At 58.3% G+C, this 14,663-nt stretch overlaps 1 protein-coding gene across 1 annotated transcript in view; it reads right to left on the reverse strand.

Moving 5' to 3' along the window:
• Positions 1–14,663, reverse strand: part of LOC144486703 (F-actin-monooxygenase MICAL3-like) — a gene marked incomplete at its 5' end in the record, with an annotated part of 256,125 nt that overhangs the window by 190,811 nt on the left and 50,651 nt on the right. The window contains one exon of the mRNA XM_078204702.1: positions 2,682–2,741. Coding sequence (XP_078060828.1) covers positions 2,682–2,741 — 60 coding nt within the window. The remainder of the gene's footprint in view (positions 1–2,681; positions 2,742–14,663) is intronic.

Genomic DNA, 14,663 nt, shown 5'->3' on the forward strand with positions numbered 1-14,663 from the left:
AAGCTGATAAAGAAGGCCCAGGTTCCAGCAAAAGAGTGACTCTTTTCACCAATCAAAAATCACAGGTGTTCGTTATGGCCTTGGTTACTGGTAATGACGTAGGTTAGATTTCCGAGGTAAAGCGGAAGGAACTTACATGGGCAATAAGCTAATAAGCTCCGATTCCTGTTGACAGGTGGAACATTATTGACTGAGGTAATAATGTTGAATATTGAGATTAGGACCTCCAGTCTGATTGATGAGACGAGGCAGGATATTGAAATGTTAAGAATAATATAATAATTTTATCGGGCAATATTAGGTCAGAGAGCACAGTCAACCCTCACTGACTGTGTCTCTCTCCTGATGCATGCATTAGCAAATAAATTCCTGTTCGTTCTTTAAATAGATGCTGTCTTTCGCAGTCTATGTATTGGTTGAGTGAGGTTCAACAAATACAGGGCACCCCAAGGGGAACACCCTTCGGAAAATTCCTCTTGCACTCCTGTCAGAGGAAACAATATCCCTGCATCCAGAATAGGTAAATATTAAAGTGCAAGAATGATTTAATATTTTTGCCATATCTCTATCACTACCGGTGGTATTATTCTATTTGGAGAACAAAAGAACAAGAATTAGAAGTTGGAGTAGGCCACTGTCAGAACTTTATACATTTTGATGAGATCCCCTCTCATTCTTCTAAATTCCAGTGAACACAGGCTCGGGCAACCCAATATCTCCTCATACAATAATCTGCCATCCCAGGAACCAGTCCGGTGAACCTTCACTGCACTCCCTGCAAGGAAACTATATCCTTTCTTAGATAAGGAGACCAAAAACTGCACACAATACTTCAGGTGTGGTTTCACCAAAGCCCTGTACAGCTGCAGTAAGATATCATTACTCCTGTTGTACAGCTGCAGTAAGACACCATTGCTCCAGTACTCAAGCCTCTTGCAATGACATACCATTTGCCCTCCTAACTGCTTGCTGTACGTGCATGCTTGCTTTCAGTGACTGGTGCACGAGGACATCCAGGTCCCTTTATATGTCAACATTTCCCAATCCATCACCATTTAAAAATCCTCTGCCATTCTGTTTCTCTGTCCAAAGTGGATAACTTCACATTTATCCACGTGATACTGCATCTGCCAAGTTTTGCCCACTCACCCAACTTGTCTTAATCACCTCAATGCCCCCTAACATCCTCTTCACCATATTTGCGACAAATTTCAGCCAGAATAGGTAAATATTAAAGTGCAATAATGATTTAATATTTTTGCCATATCTCTATCACTACCGGTGGTATTATTCTATTTGGAGAACTAAAGAACAAGAATTAGGAGTTGGATAGGCCACTCAGCCCCTTAAACCTGCTCCACCATTCAATAAGATCATGGCGGATCTGATTCTGCACTCAATGTCTGCTGTAACTCCTGGGTCTCTTGATGATGAAAATCTTCATTAAGCCTGAAATATATTTAATGATCCAGCTGCCACTGCTCTCCAGGGAAGAGAATCCACAGACTAATGATCCTCTGGAGAAAAAACTTCTCATCTCCATCTGAATTGGGAGACCCTTTATTTTGAAATTGTTTCCCCTTGTTCAAGTCTCTCCCACAAGGGGGAACATCCTTTCAGCATCCATTCTGCCAAGTCGCCTTAGAATCTTATCTGTTTCAATAAGATCACCTCTCATTTTTCAAACTCCAATGGATATAGATCCTACCTCTAACAGCACTGTTTGAGCGGCACTGTAGCAAGCACTGCTGCATCACAGCACCAGGCACGACCTGGGTTCAATTCTGGCCTTGATGACTGTGTGTGTGTTTTGCATGTTCTCCCTATATCTGCGTGAGATTCCTCTCGGTGCTCTGATTTCATCCCACACTCCAAAGATGTGCAAGTTAGGTGGATTGGCCCCTTAGTGTCCCAAGATGTGTAGGTTAGGGGGATTAGTGGGGTGAATATGTGGGGTTACCAGGGTACAGTATAGATAAGATGCTGGATAAGTGTTGGTGCAGACATGATGGGCCGAATGGCCTGTTTCTACACAGTACGGATTCTATGATTCTAACATTTCCTCATGAGAGAACCCTTCAATCCAGGAATCAGCCAGTGAACCTTCTGTACACCGTACTCCAGGAGTGGATTCACTAACTTATCCAACTGAAGTAATAGGGTGGTATTCCCCAGCGTATCTTTGGGTAGCCCCAGGTTTCGACACCTCAGAGTTCAGACTTTACAAGCCACAGGCTACAGTTTTTCAAGGTGATAGCTCCCCACTGCCCTTCAGCAATGGGCAGTTTAATAATCCTTCTTCACCAATTAAGGGAAAAATAACACCACCTTTATTTACAGGTAAAGACTATGCAGAGGCTTGCAGCCTCTTGGCAGCAGGCAGCTCCAGAGAATGTTCTGGAATAGAAACCTGAGCTCACCAGGGTGATCCCCCATCCTAACCCCGATTGATTCCCTGAGTAATGTGACCCTTACGCGGCAGATGAATCCTTAAAGGGACAGTCATCACAGGCAGTAAATGCGAGATTTGTCAGTGATGTTCACATGACACAATGAATTAAAGAAAACCCAGAATCCCATGTCAATCATATCCGTCAACCAATTTTTGTTGCCAATTGCACTTATGTTCCCAAAAGGTAATGTCGAGAATGCTTTCATCTGAAACTGAGAAAGCAGCATACCATCCTCAAATACTGCTCCATCCTCCTCCTCCGGGCTTAATTCCACTTCCACGTGCTGTTCTGTGGATGCAAAACAGAAAAGAAAAATAATTCAAGAACCATTTCAGTCACACCCCAGTCAGTTCAAAATATGGGAGCACATCTGTGCCTTGGGATAGCATTCAAAGACATCAAACATTCCTCAAAATAGTTCAGCTTCCAAACCAGACACATTCATCAACCAACAATAGAAATAGTTTGCATTTGGATTGCCGAAAGTCTGAAGGTGATTTAGAAGATTGTTATCAATATTATTGACACGAAGCAACAGGAGGTATCAGAGCATCTTATCAACAGCTTGATAACAGAAACAGGTTGTAAGGTGTGGATAAATGAGAAAATAAATGGAGAATTAAAAACTCAGAAATAGGGTCCTGGCCCCAGGTGACAATGAAATTCAACGGAATGCTCCATTGTAGAGCATGTGACTGGAGATCGCACTGCTGAGAACGAACTTTGCGGCGAACTTCAGTGTGAGGGCAATTAAAACCAAGGATGTGCCAGATGCTAGCAGTGAGGGAGGGCAAAGGTCACAGAGGTTTATCGGGCCAGAGACAGTTTCAGAAATAGTGAAGGCATGGGGAAATTTGAAAACGAGGATGCAGGTTTTAAACCTAAAGGTCTGATTTGAAATCATTTCCACATTTATAGAAGAGGAGAATAATACTCTTAACTAATCACTCCCAACTCTTCTTATCCCACCCTCCCGCACCCTTTAACATCCCATCCACTCTAATCTCACCCACCCCTTCACTCACCGCTCCCTTTAATATCCCAGCCAGGCTAATCCCACTCTCCCCCTCACTCCCTACATCCTTTAATATCCCACCCAGTCTAATCCCAATAACCCCCTCACTCCTCACACTCTTTAATACACTACCCCAGTCTAATCCTACTCTCCCCCTCACTTCCCACTCCTTTTAACCCCCACCCAGTCTAATCCCACTCCCCTCTCTCCATACCCTTTAATATCCAGTCTAATCCTACTCTCTTGCTCACTCCACATACCCTTTAATATCCAAAACAGTCTAATCCCACTCTACCCCTCACTCCAGACACCCTTTAATACTGCACACAGCCTAATCCCACTTACCCCCTCACACTTGTTAATATCCAAGGCAGTCGAATCCCATACTCCCGCTCACTCTCCGCATCGTTTAACATCCAGGACAGTATAATCCCACTTTTCGCCACTTGCTGTGCTGTTTAATATCCCACCCAGACTAACCTCCCTCTACCCCTCACTCCCCACACCCGTTAATACCACACCCAGGTAAATCTCATTTACCCTCTCACGCTCCTGTTGATATCCAAGCCAGTCTAATCACACTCTCTCCTTCATTCCCCACATCTCTCATTGAGCTTGTACCACCCAGTAGAACAATATATCCCCAGTTAATTGATCTCTCCTCGTCTCCCCTATCTCGCTCTTTCTCTCCCCGCCTCTCACGCTCACGTACCCCGTCTGTCTCTCACACTCGCTCTCCCTGCCTCTCCCTCACACTCGCTTGCTCTCCCCGCCTCTCTCATGCTAGATTCCCCCGCATCTCACACTCACTCTCCCCACCTCTCTCACACTCGCTCTCCTCGCCTCTCTCACTCCTGCTTTCCCCGCTTCTCTCTTCCTCTCACACTTGCTCACCCAGCCTCCCTCACACTCGCTCTCCCTGCCACTGTCTCACTCTCCGTGCTGCTCTCATACTCGCTCTCTCCACGTCTCTCACGCTCGCTCTCTTCACCTCTCTCACATTTGCTCCCCGCCTCTCTCTCTCTCATGCTCGCTCTCCCCACCTCTCTCTCTCACACGCTTGCTCTCTCCGCCTCTCCTTCTCACGCTCGCTTTCCCCGCCTCTCTCTCATGCTCGCTCTCTCCACCTCAGTCGCACACTCGCTCTTCCCACATTCTCTCACACTCGCTCGCCCCGCCTCTCTCTCACACTAGCTCGCCCCGCCTCTCTCTTACACTCGCTCACCCCGCCTCTCTCTCACACTCGCTCTGCCCGCCTCTCTCTTACACTCGCTCGCCCCGCCTCTCTCTCACAATCGCTCGCTCCGCCTCTCTCTGACACTCACTCTGCCCGCCTCTCTCTGACACTCGATCTCCCCGCCTCTCTCTGACACTCGCTCTCCCCGCCTCTCTCTCACACTCGCTTTCCCCGCCTCTCTCTCACACTCGCTTTCCCCGCCTCTCTCTCACACTCGCTCTCCCCGCCTCTCTCTCACACTCGCTTTCCCCGCCTCTCTCTCACATTCGCTCGCCCCGCCTCTCTCTCACATTCGCTCGCCCCGCCTCTCTCTCACAATCGCTCGCTCCGCCTCTCTCTCACACTCGCTTTCCCCGCCTCTCTCTCACACTCGCTTTCCCCGCCTCTCTCTCACAATCGCTCGCTCCGCCTCTCTCTGACACTCGCTCTCCCCGCCTCTCTCTCACACTCGCTTTCCCCGCCTCTCTCTCACATTCGCTCGCCCCGCCTCTCTCTCACAATCGCTCGCTCCGCCTCTCTCTCACACTCGCTTTCCCCGCCTCTCTCTCACACTCGCTTTCCCCGCCTCTCTCTCACAATCGCTCGCTCCGCCTCTCTCTGACACTCGCTCTCCCCGCCTCTCTCTCACACTCGCTTTCCCCGCCTCTCTCTCACATTCGCTCGCCCCGCCTCTCTCTCACACTCGCTCGCCCCGCCTCTCTCTCACACTCGCTCTCCCCGCCTCTCCCTCACACTCACTCTCACCGCGTCTCTCTCACACTCCCCGCCTCTCTCTCACACTCACTCTCCCCGCCTCTCTCACATTCGCTCGCCCCGCCCCCTCTCACACTCACTCTCCCCGCCACTCTCTCACACTCACTCGCCCCGCCGCTCTCTCACACTCTCTGCCCGCCTCTCTCACACTCTCTGCCCGCCTCTCTCACACTCGCTCACCCCGCATTTCTCTCACACTCGCTTGCCCCGCCTCTCACTCACTCTGCCCGCCTCTCTCTCAAACTCGCTCGCCCCACCTCTCTCTCACACTCACTCTCCCCGCGTCTCTCTCACACTCGCTCTCCCTGCCTCTCTCTCACACTCACTCTGCCCGCCTCTCTCACACTCGCTCGCCCCGCCTCTCTCTCACACTCGCTCTGCCCGCCTCTCCCTCACACTCGCTCGCCCCGCCTCTCTCACACTCGCTCACCCCGCATTTCTCTCACACTCGCTTGCCCCGCCTCTCACTCACTCTGCCCGCCTCTCTCTCACACTCGCTCGCCCCGTCTCTCTCACACTCACTCTCCCCGCCTCTCTCACACTCACTCTCCCCGCCTCTCCCTCACACTCGCTCGCCCGCCTGTCTCTCACACTCGCTCGCCCCACCTCTCTCTCACACTCACTCTCCCCGCGTCTCTCTCACACTCACTCTCCCCGCCTCTCTCTCACACTTACTCTGCCCGCCTCTCTCTCACACTCACTCTGCCCGCCTCTCTCACACTCGCTCGCCCCGCCTCTCTCTCACACTCGCATTGCCCGCCTCTCTCTCACACTCGCTCTGCCCGCCTCTCCCTCACACTCGCTCGCCCCGCCTCTCTCTCACACTCGCTCGCCCCACCTCTCTCTCACACTCACTCTGCCCGCCTCTCTCTCACACTCACTCTGCCCACCTCTCTCTCACACTCGCTCGCCCCGTCTCTCTCTCACACTCGCTCGCCCCGCCTCCCTCTCACACTCGCTCTCCCCGCCTCTCTCTCACACCCGCTCTCCCCGCCTCTCCCTCACACTCGCTCTCCCCGCCTGTCTCTCACACTCGCTCGCCCCACCTCTCTCTCTCACCCCGCCTCTCTCAGACTCGCTCTGCCCGCCCCTCTCTCACACTCGCTCTCCCCGCCTCTCTCCCACTCGCCCCGCCTCTCTCACAATCGCTCAATCCGCCTTCCTCTCACACTCGCTCGCCCCACCTCTCTCACACTCACTCTGCCTGCCTCTCTCTCACACTCGCTCTCCCCGCCTCTCTCTCACACTCGCTCGCCCCACCTCTCTTTCACACTCACTCTGCCCACCTCTTTCTCACACTCGCTCACGCCGCCCCTCGCTCACACTCGCTCGCTCCGCCTTACTCTCACACTCGCTCGCCCCACCTCTCTCTGACACTCGCTCTGCCCGCCTCTCTCTCACACTCGCTCTGCCCGCCTCTCTCTCACACTCGCTCTCCCCGCCTCTCTCTCACACTCGCTCTCCCCGCCTCTCTCTCACACTCGCTCGCCCCGCCTGTCTCTCACACTCATTCTCCCCGCCTCTCTCTCACACGCGCACTGTCCGCCTCTCTCTCACACTCGGTCTCCCTGCCTCTCCCTCACACTCACTCTCCCCACCTCTCTCTCACACTCGCTTTCCCCGCCTTTCTCTCACATTCGCTCGCCCCGCCCCTCTCTCACACTCGCTCGCCCCGCCTCTCTCTCACACTCGCTCGCCCTGCCTCTCTCTCACACTCGCTCTCCCCGCCTCTCTCTCACACTCGCTCTCCCCGCCACTCTCTCACACTCACTCTCCCACACTCCCCGCCTCTCTCTCACGCTCCCCGCCTCTCTCTCACACTCCCCGCCTCTCTCTCACACTCCCCGACTCTCTCTCACACTCCCCGCCTCTCTCTCACACTCCCCGCCTCTCTCTCACACTCCCCGCCTCTCTCTCACACTCCCCGCCTCTCTCTCACACTCCCCGCCTCTCTCTCACACTCGCTCTCCCCGCCTCTCTCTCACATTAGCTCACCCCGCCCCTCTCTCACACTCACTCTCCCCGCCACTCTCTCACACTCACTCGCCCCGCCTCTCTCTCACTCGCCCCGCCACTCTCTCACACTCGCTCGCCCCGCCTCTCTCTCACACTCGCTCGCCCCACCTCTCTCTCACACTCACTCTGCCCGCCTCTCTCTCACACTCACTCTGCCCACCTCTCTCTCACACTCGCTCGCCCCGCCTCTCTCTCACACTCGCTCGCCCCGCCTCCCTGTCACACTCGCTCTGCCCACCTCTTTCTCACACTCGCTCACGCCGCCCCTCGCTCACACTCGCTCGCTCCGCCTTACTCTCACACTCGCTCGCCCCACCTCTCTCTGACACTCGCTCTGCCCGCCTCTCTCTCACACTCGCTCTGCCCGCCTCTCTCTCACACTCGCTCTCCCCGCCTCTCTCTCACACTCGCTCGCCCCGCCTGTCTCTCACACTCATTCTCCCCGCCTCTCTCTCACACGCGCACTGTCCGCCTCTCTCTCACACTCGGTCTCCCTGCCTCTCCCTCACACTCACTCTCCCCACCTCTCTCTCACACTCGCTTTCCCCGCCTTTCTCTCACATTCGCTCGCCCCGCCCCTCTCTCACACTCGCTCGCCCCGCCTCTCTCTCACACTCGCTCGCCCTGCCTCTCTCTCACACACGCTCTCCCCGCCTCTCTCTCACACTCGCTCTCCCCGCCACTCTCTCACACTCACTCTCCCACACTCCCCGCCTCTCTCTCACACTCCCCGCCTCTCTCTCACACTCCCCGCCTCTCTCTCACACTCCCCGACTCTCTCTCACACTCCCCGACTCTCTCTCACACTCCCCGCCTCTCTCTCACACTCCCCGCCTCCCTCTCACACTCCCCGCCTCTCTCTCACACTCCCCGCCTCTCTCTCACACTCGCTCTCCCCGCCTCTCTCTCACATTAGCTCACCCCGCCCCTCTCTCACACTCACTCTCCCCGCCACTCTCTCACACTCACTCGCCCCGCCTCTCTCTCACTCGCCCCGCCACTCTCTCACACTCACTCTGCCCGCCTCTCTCACACTCGCTCTCCCCGCCTCTCTCTCATACTCGCTCTCCCCGCCGCTCTCTCACACTCTCTGCCCGCCTTTCTCTCACACTCGCTCGCACCGCCTCTCTCTCACACTCGCTCACCCTGCATTTCTCTCACACTCGCTTGCCCCGCCTCTCTCACTCACTCTGCCCGCCTCTCTCTCACACTCGCTCGCCCCGCCTCTTCTCACACTCGCACTGCCCGCCTCTCTCTCACACTCGCTCTCCCCGCCTCTCTCTCACACTCGCTCGCTCCGCCTCTCTCTGACACTCACTCTCTCCGTCTCTCTCTCACACTCGCTCTGCCCACCTCTCTCTCACACTCGCTCTCCAGGCCTCTCTGTCACACTCGCTCTCCCCGCCTCTCTCTCACACTCATTCTGCCCACCTCTCTCTCACACTCACACTGCCCGCCTCTCTCTCACACTCGCTCGCTCCGCCTCTCTCTGACACTCACTCTCCCCGTCTCTCTCTCACACTCGCTCTGCCCACCTCTCTCTCACACTCGCTCTCCAGGCCTCTCTGTCACACTCGCTCTCCCCGCCTCTCTCTCACACTCATTCTGCCCGCCTCTCTCTCACACTCACACTGCCCGCCTCTCTCTCACTCTCGCTCTCCCTGCCTCTCCCTCACAATCACTCGCCCTGCCTCTCTCTCACACTCGCTTTCCCCGCCACTCTCTCACATTCGCTCGCCCCGCCTCTCTCTCACACTCATTCTCCCCGCCTCTCTCTCACACTCGCATTGCCCGCCTCTCTCTCACACTCGCTCTGCCCGCCTCTCCCTCACACTCGCTCGCCCCGCGTCTCTCACACTCCCCGCCTCTCTCTCACACTCCCCGCCTCTCTCTCACACTCGCTCTCCCCGCCACTCTCTCACACTCACTCGCCCCGCCACTCTCACACTCAGTTGCCCCGCCACTCTCTCACACTCACTCTGCCCGCCTCTCTCTCACACTCGCTCACCCCCCACTTCTCTCACACTCGCTTGCCCCGCCTCTCTCACTCACTCTGCCCGCCTCTCTCTCACACGCGCTCGCCCCGCCTCTTCTCACACTCGCACTGCCGCCTCTCTCTCACACTCGCTCTCCCCGCCTCTCTCTCACACTCGCTCTGCCCGCCTCTCTCTCACACTCGCTCGCCCCGCCTCTCTCTCACACTCGCTCACCCCCCATTTCTCTCACACTCGCTTGCCCCGCCTCTCTCACTCACTCTGCCCGCCACTCTCTCACACTCGCTCGCCCCGCCTCTCTCTCACGCTCACTCTCCCCGCCTCTCTCTCACACTCGCACTGCCCGACTCTCTCTCACACTCGCACTGCCCGACTCTCTCTCACACTCGCACTCCCCGCCTCTCCCTCACACTCGCTCTCACCGCCTGTCTCACACTCGCTCGCCCGCCTGTCTCTCACAATCGCTCGCCCCGCCTCCCTCTTACACTCGCTCTCCCCGCCTCTCTCACACTCGCTCGCCCCGCCCCTCTCTCAAACTCGCTCGCCCCACCTCTCTCTCACACTCACTCACCCCGCCTCTCTGTCGCTCTGCCCGCCCCTCTCACACTTGCTCTCCCCGCCTCTCTCTCACTCGCCCCGCCTCTCGCACACACTCACTCGCCCCGCCTCTCTCTCACTCACCCCACCTCTCTCAGTCGCTCTGCCCGCCCCTCTCTCACACTTGCTCTCCCCGCCTCTCTCCCACTCGCCCCGCCTCTCTCACACTCGCTCTCCCCGCCTCTCTCTCACACTCGCTCACCCCGCCTTCCTCTCACACTCGCTCGCCCCGCCTCTCTCTCTCATGCTCGCTCTCTCCACCTCTGTCTCACAATTGCTCTTCCCACACTCTCTCGCCCCGCCTCTCTCACACTCTCTCGCCCCGCCTCTCTCACACTCGCTCGCCCCGCCTCTCTCTCACACTCGCTCGCCCCGCCTCCCTTTCACACTCGCTCGCCCCGCCTCTCTCACACACTCGCTCTCCCCGCCTCTCTCTCACACTCGCTCTCCCCGCCTCTCTCACACTCGCTCTCCCCGCCTCTCTCACACTTGCTCTCCCCGCCTCTCTCTCACACTCGCTCTCCCCGCCTCTCTCACACTTGCTCTCCCCGCCTCTCTCTCACACTCGCTCGCCCCACCTCTCTCTCACACTTGCTCTCCCCGCCTCTCTCTCACACTCGCTCTCCCCGCCTCTCTCTCACACCCGCTCTCCCCGCCTCTCACACTTGCTCTCCCCGCCTCTCTCTCACACTCGCTCGCCCCACCTCTCTCTCACACTTGCTCGCCCCACCTCTCTCTCACTCGCTCTGCCCGCCTCTCTCTCACACTCGCTCTCCCCGCCTCTCTCTCACACTCGCTCTCCCCGCCTCTCTCTCACACTCGCTCTGCCCGCCTCTCTCTCACACTCGCTCGCCCCGCCTCTCTCACTCACTCTGCCCGCCACTCTCACACACTCGCTCGCCCCGCCTCTCTCTCACACTCACTCTCCCCGCCTCTCTCTCACACTCGCACTGCCCGACACACTCGCACTGCCCGACTCTCCCTCACACTCGCTCTCCCCGCCTGTCTCACACTCGCTCGCCCGCCTGTCTCTCACACTCGCTCGCCCCAGCCCTCTTTCACACTCACTCTGCCCACCTCTCTCTCACACTCGCTCTCCCCGCCTCTCTCTCACACTCATTCTGCCCGCCTCTCTCTCACACTCACACTGCCCGCCTCTCTCTCACTCTCGCTGTCCCTGCCTCTCCCTCACAATCACTCGCCCTGCCTCTCTCTCACACTCGCTTTCCCCGCCACTCTCTCACATTCGCTCGCCCCGCCTCTCTCTCACACTCATTCTCCCCGCCTCTCTCTCACACTCGCATTGCCCGCCTCTCTCTCACACTCGCTCTGCCCGCCTCTCTCTCACACTCGCTCGCCCCGCGTCTCTCTCACACTCCCCGCCACTCTCTCACACTCACTCGCCACGCCACTCTCATACTCAGTTGCCCCGCCACTCTCTCACACTCACTCTGCCCGCCTCTCTCTCACACTCGCTCACCCCCCATTTCTCTCACACTCACTTGCCCCGCCTCTCTCACTCACTCTGCCCGCCTCTCTCTCACACTCGCTCTCCCCGCCTCTCACTCACACTCGCTCTCCCCGCCTCTCTCTCACACTCACTCTGCCCGCCTCTCTCTCACACTCGCTCGCCCCGCCTCTCTCTCACCCCCCATTTCTCTCTCACTCGCTTGCCCCGCCTCTCTCACTCACTCTGCCCGCCACTCTCTCACACTCGCTCGCCCCGCCTCTCTCTCACACTCACTCTCCCCGCCTCTCTCACACTCGCACTGCCCGACTCTCTCACACTCGCATTGCCCGCCTCTCCCTCACACTCGCTCGCCCCGCCTCTCTCTCACACTCGCTCACCCCGCATTTCTCTCACACTCGCTTGCCCCGCCTCTCACTCACTCTGCCCGCCTCTCTCTCACACTCGCCCCGCCACTCTTTCACACTCACTCTCCCCGCCTCTCTCTCACACTCGCTCGCCCCGTCTCTCTCACACTCACTCTCCCCGCCCGTCTCACACTCGCACTGCCCGCCTCTCTCTCACACTCGCACTCCCCGCCTCTCCCTCACACTCGCTCGCCCGCCTGTCTCTCACACTCGCTCGCCCCACCTCTCTCTCACACTCACTCTCCCCGCCTCTCTCTCATTCTCGCTCTCCACGCCTCTCTCTCACACTCGCTCTCCCCGCCTCTCTCTCACACTCGCTCTCGCCGCCTCTCTCTCACACTTGCTCGCGCCGCCTCTCTCTCACTCGCTCTCCCGCCTTTCTCATGCTCGCTCTCCCCACTTCTCTCTCTCACACTCGCTCTTCCCATTCATCTCATCCTCACTCTTCCCGCCTCTGTCTCACGCTCGCTCTCCCCGCCTCTCTCTCACTCTCGCTCTCCCCGCCTCTCTCTCTCACTCGATCTCCCCGCCTCTCTCTCACCCTCGCTCTCCCCGCCTCTCTCTCACTCTCACCTCCTCTCTCTCACTCGATCTCCCCGCCTCTCTCTCACACTTGCTCTCCCCGCCTCTCTCTCACTCACTCTCACTCCTCTCTCACACTCGCTCTGCCCGCCTCTCTCACACTCGCTCTCCCCGCCTCTCTCCCACACTCGCTCTGCCCACCTCTCTCTCACACTCGCTATTCCCGCCTCTCTCTCACACTCGCTCTCCCCGCCTCTCTCTCACACTCGCTCTCCCTGCCTCTCTCTCACACTCGCTCTCCCCACCTCTCTTTCACTCTCACTCTCCCCGCCTCTCTCTCACTCTGCCCGCCTCTCTCACACTCGCTCTCCCCGCCTCTCTCTCACTCGCTCGCCCCGCCTCTCTCTCACTCGCTCGCCCCGCCTCTCTCACACTCGCTCGCCCCACCTCTCTCACTCTCACTCTTCCCGCCTCTCTCACTCTCACACTCGCTCTCCCCGCCTCTCTCACACTCCCTCTCCCCGCCTCTCTCACACTCACTCTTCCTGCCTCTCTCACTCACTCTTCCCGCCTCTCTCTCTCACTCACTCCTGTCTCACACTCGCTCTGCCCGCCTCTCTCACACTCGCTCCCCCTGCCTCTTTCTCACACTCACTCCCCCCGCCTCTCTCTCACTCTGCCCGCCTCTCTCTCACACTCGCTCCCCCCGCCTCTCTCTCACACTCCCTCTCCCCGCCTCTCTCTCTCGCCCCGCCTCTCTCTCATTTTCGCTCTCCGCGCCTCTCTCTCATACTCGCTCTCCACGCCTCTCTCTCATTCTCGCTCTCCACGCCTCTCTCTTACACTCGCTCTCCCCGCCCCTCTCTCACACTCGCTCGCCCCGCCTCTCTCACACTCGCTCACCCCGCCCCTCTCTCACTCTCGCTCTCCCCGCCTCTCACATTCGCTCGCCCCGCCCCTCTCTTACACTCACTCACCCCGCCTCTCTCTCACACTTGCTCGCCTTGCCTGTCTCTCACACTCGCTTGCCCCGCCTCTCTCTCACACTCACTCTCCCCGCCTCTCTCTCACACTCACTCACCCCACATTTCCCTCACACTCGCTCGCCCCGCCTCTCTCTCACACTCGCTCACCCCGCATTTCTCTCACACTCGCTTGCCCCGCCTCTCACTCACTCTGCCCGCCTCTCTCTCACACTCGCCCCGCCACTCTTTCACACTCACTCTCCCCGCCTCTCTCTCACACTCGCTCGCCCCGTCTCTCTCACACTCACTCTCCCCGCCTCTCTCACACTCGCACTGCCCGCCTCTCTCACACTCGCACTCCCCGCCTCTCCCTCACACTCGCTCGCCCGCCTGTCTCTCACACTCGCTCGCCCCACCTCTCTCTCACACTCACTCTCCCCGCCTCTCTCTCATTCTCGCTCTCCACGCCTCTCTCTCACACTCGCTCTCCCCGCCTCTCTCTCACACTCGCTCTCGCCGCCTCTCTCTCACACTCGCACTGCCCGCCTCTCTCTCACACTCGCTCTGCCCGCCTCTCTCTCACACTCGCTCGCTCCGCCTCTCTCTGACACTCGCTCTCCCCGTCTCTCTCTCACACTCGCACTGCCCGCCTCTCTCCCACACTCGCTCTGCCCGCCTCTCTCTCACACTCGCTGTGCCCGCCTCTCTCTCACACCTGTTCTCCCCGCCTCTCTCACCCTCACTCTTCCCGCCTCTGTCTCACGCTCGTTCCCTCGCCTCTCTCTCACCCTCGCTATCCCTGCCTCTCTCACACACTCACTCGCCCCGCCTCTCTCTCACCCTCGCTCTCCCCGCCTCTCTCACACACTCGCTCTCCCCGCCTCTCCCTCACCCTCCCTGCCTCTCTCTCACCCTCGCTATCCCTGCCTATCCCCCTGCCTCTCTCTCACCCTCGCTATCCCCGCCTCTCTCTTACTCGCCCCGCCTCTCTCCCACACTCGCTCTCCCCGCCTTTCTCTCACGCTCGCTCTCCCTGCCTCTCGCTCACGCTCGTTCTCCCTGCCTCTCTCCCACACTCGCTCTCCCCGCCTCTCCCTCACCCTCTCTCTCCCCGACTCTCTCTCACCCTCGCTCTCCCCGCCTCTCCCTCACCCTCATTCTCCCTGCCTCTCTCCCACACTCGCTCTCCCCGCCTCTCCCTCACCCTCGTTCTCCCCGACTCTCTCTCACCCTCGC

Source organism: Mustelus asterias, unplaced genomic scaffold, assembly GCF_964213995.1.
Source record: "Mustelus asterias unplaced genomic scaffold, sMusAst1.hap1.1 HAP1_SCAFFOLD_431, whole genome shotgun sequence".
Classification (NCBI taxonomy): domain Eukaryota; kingdom Metazoa; phylum Chordata; class Chondrichthyes; order Carcharhiniformes; family Triakidae; genus Mustelus; species Mustelus asterias.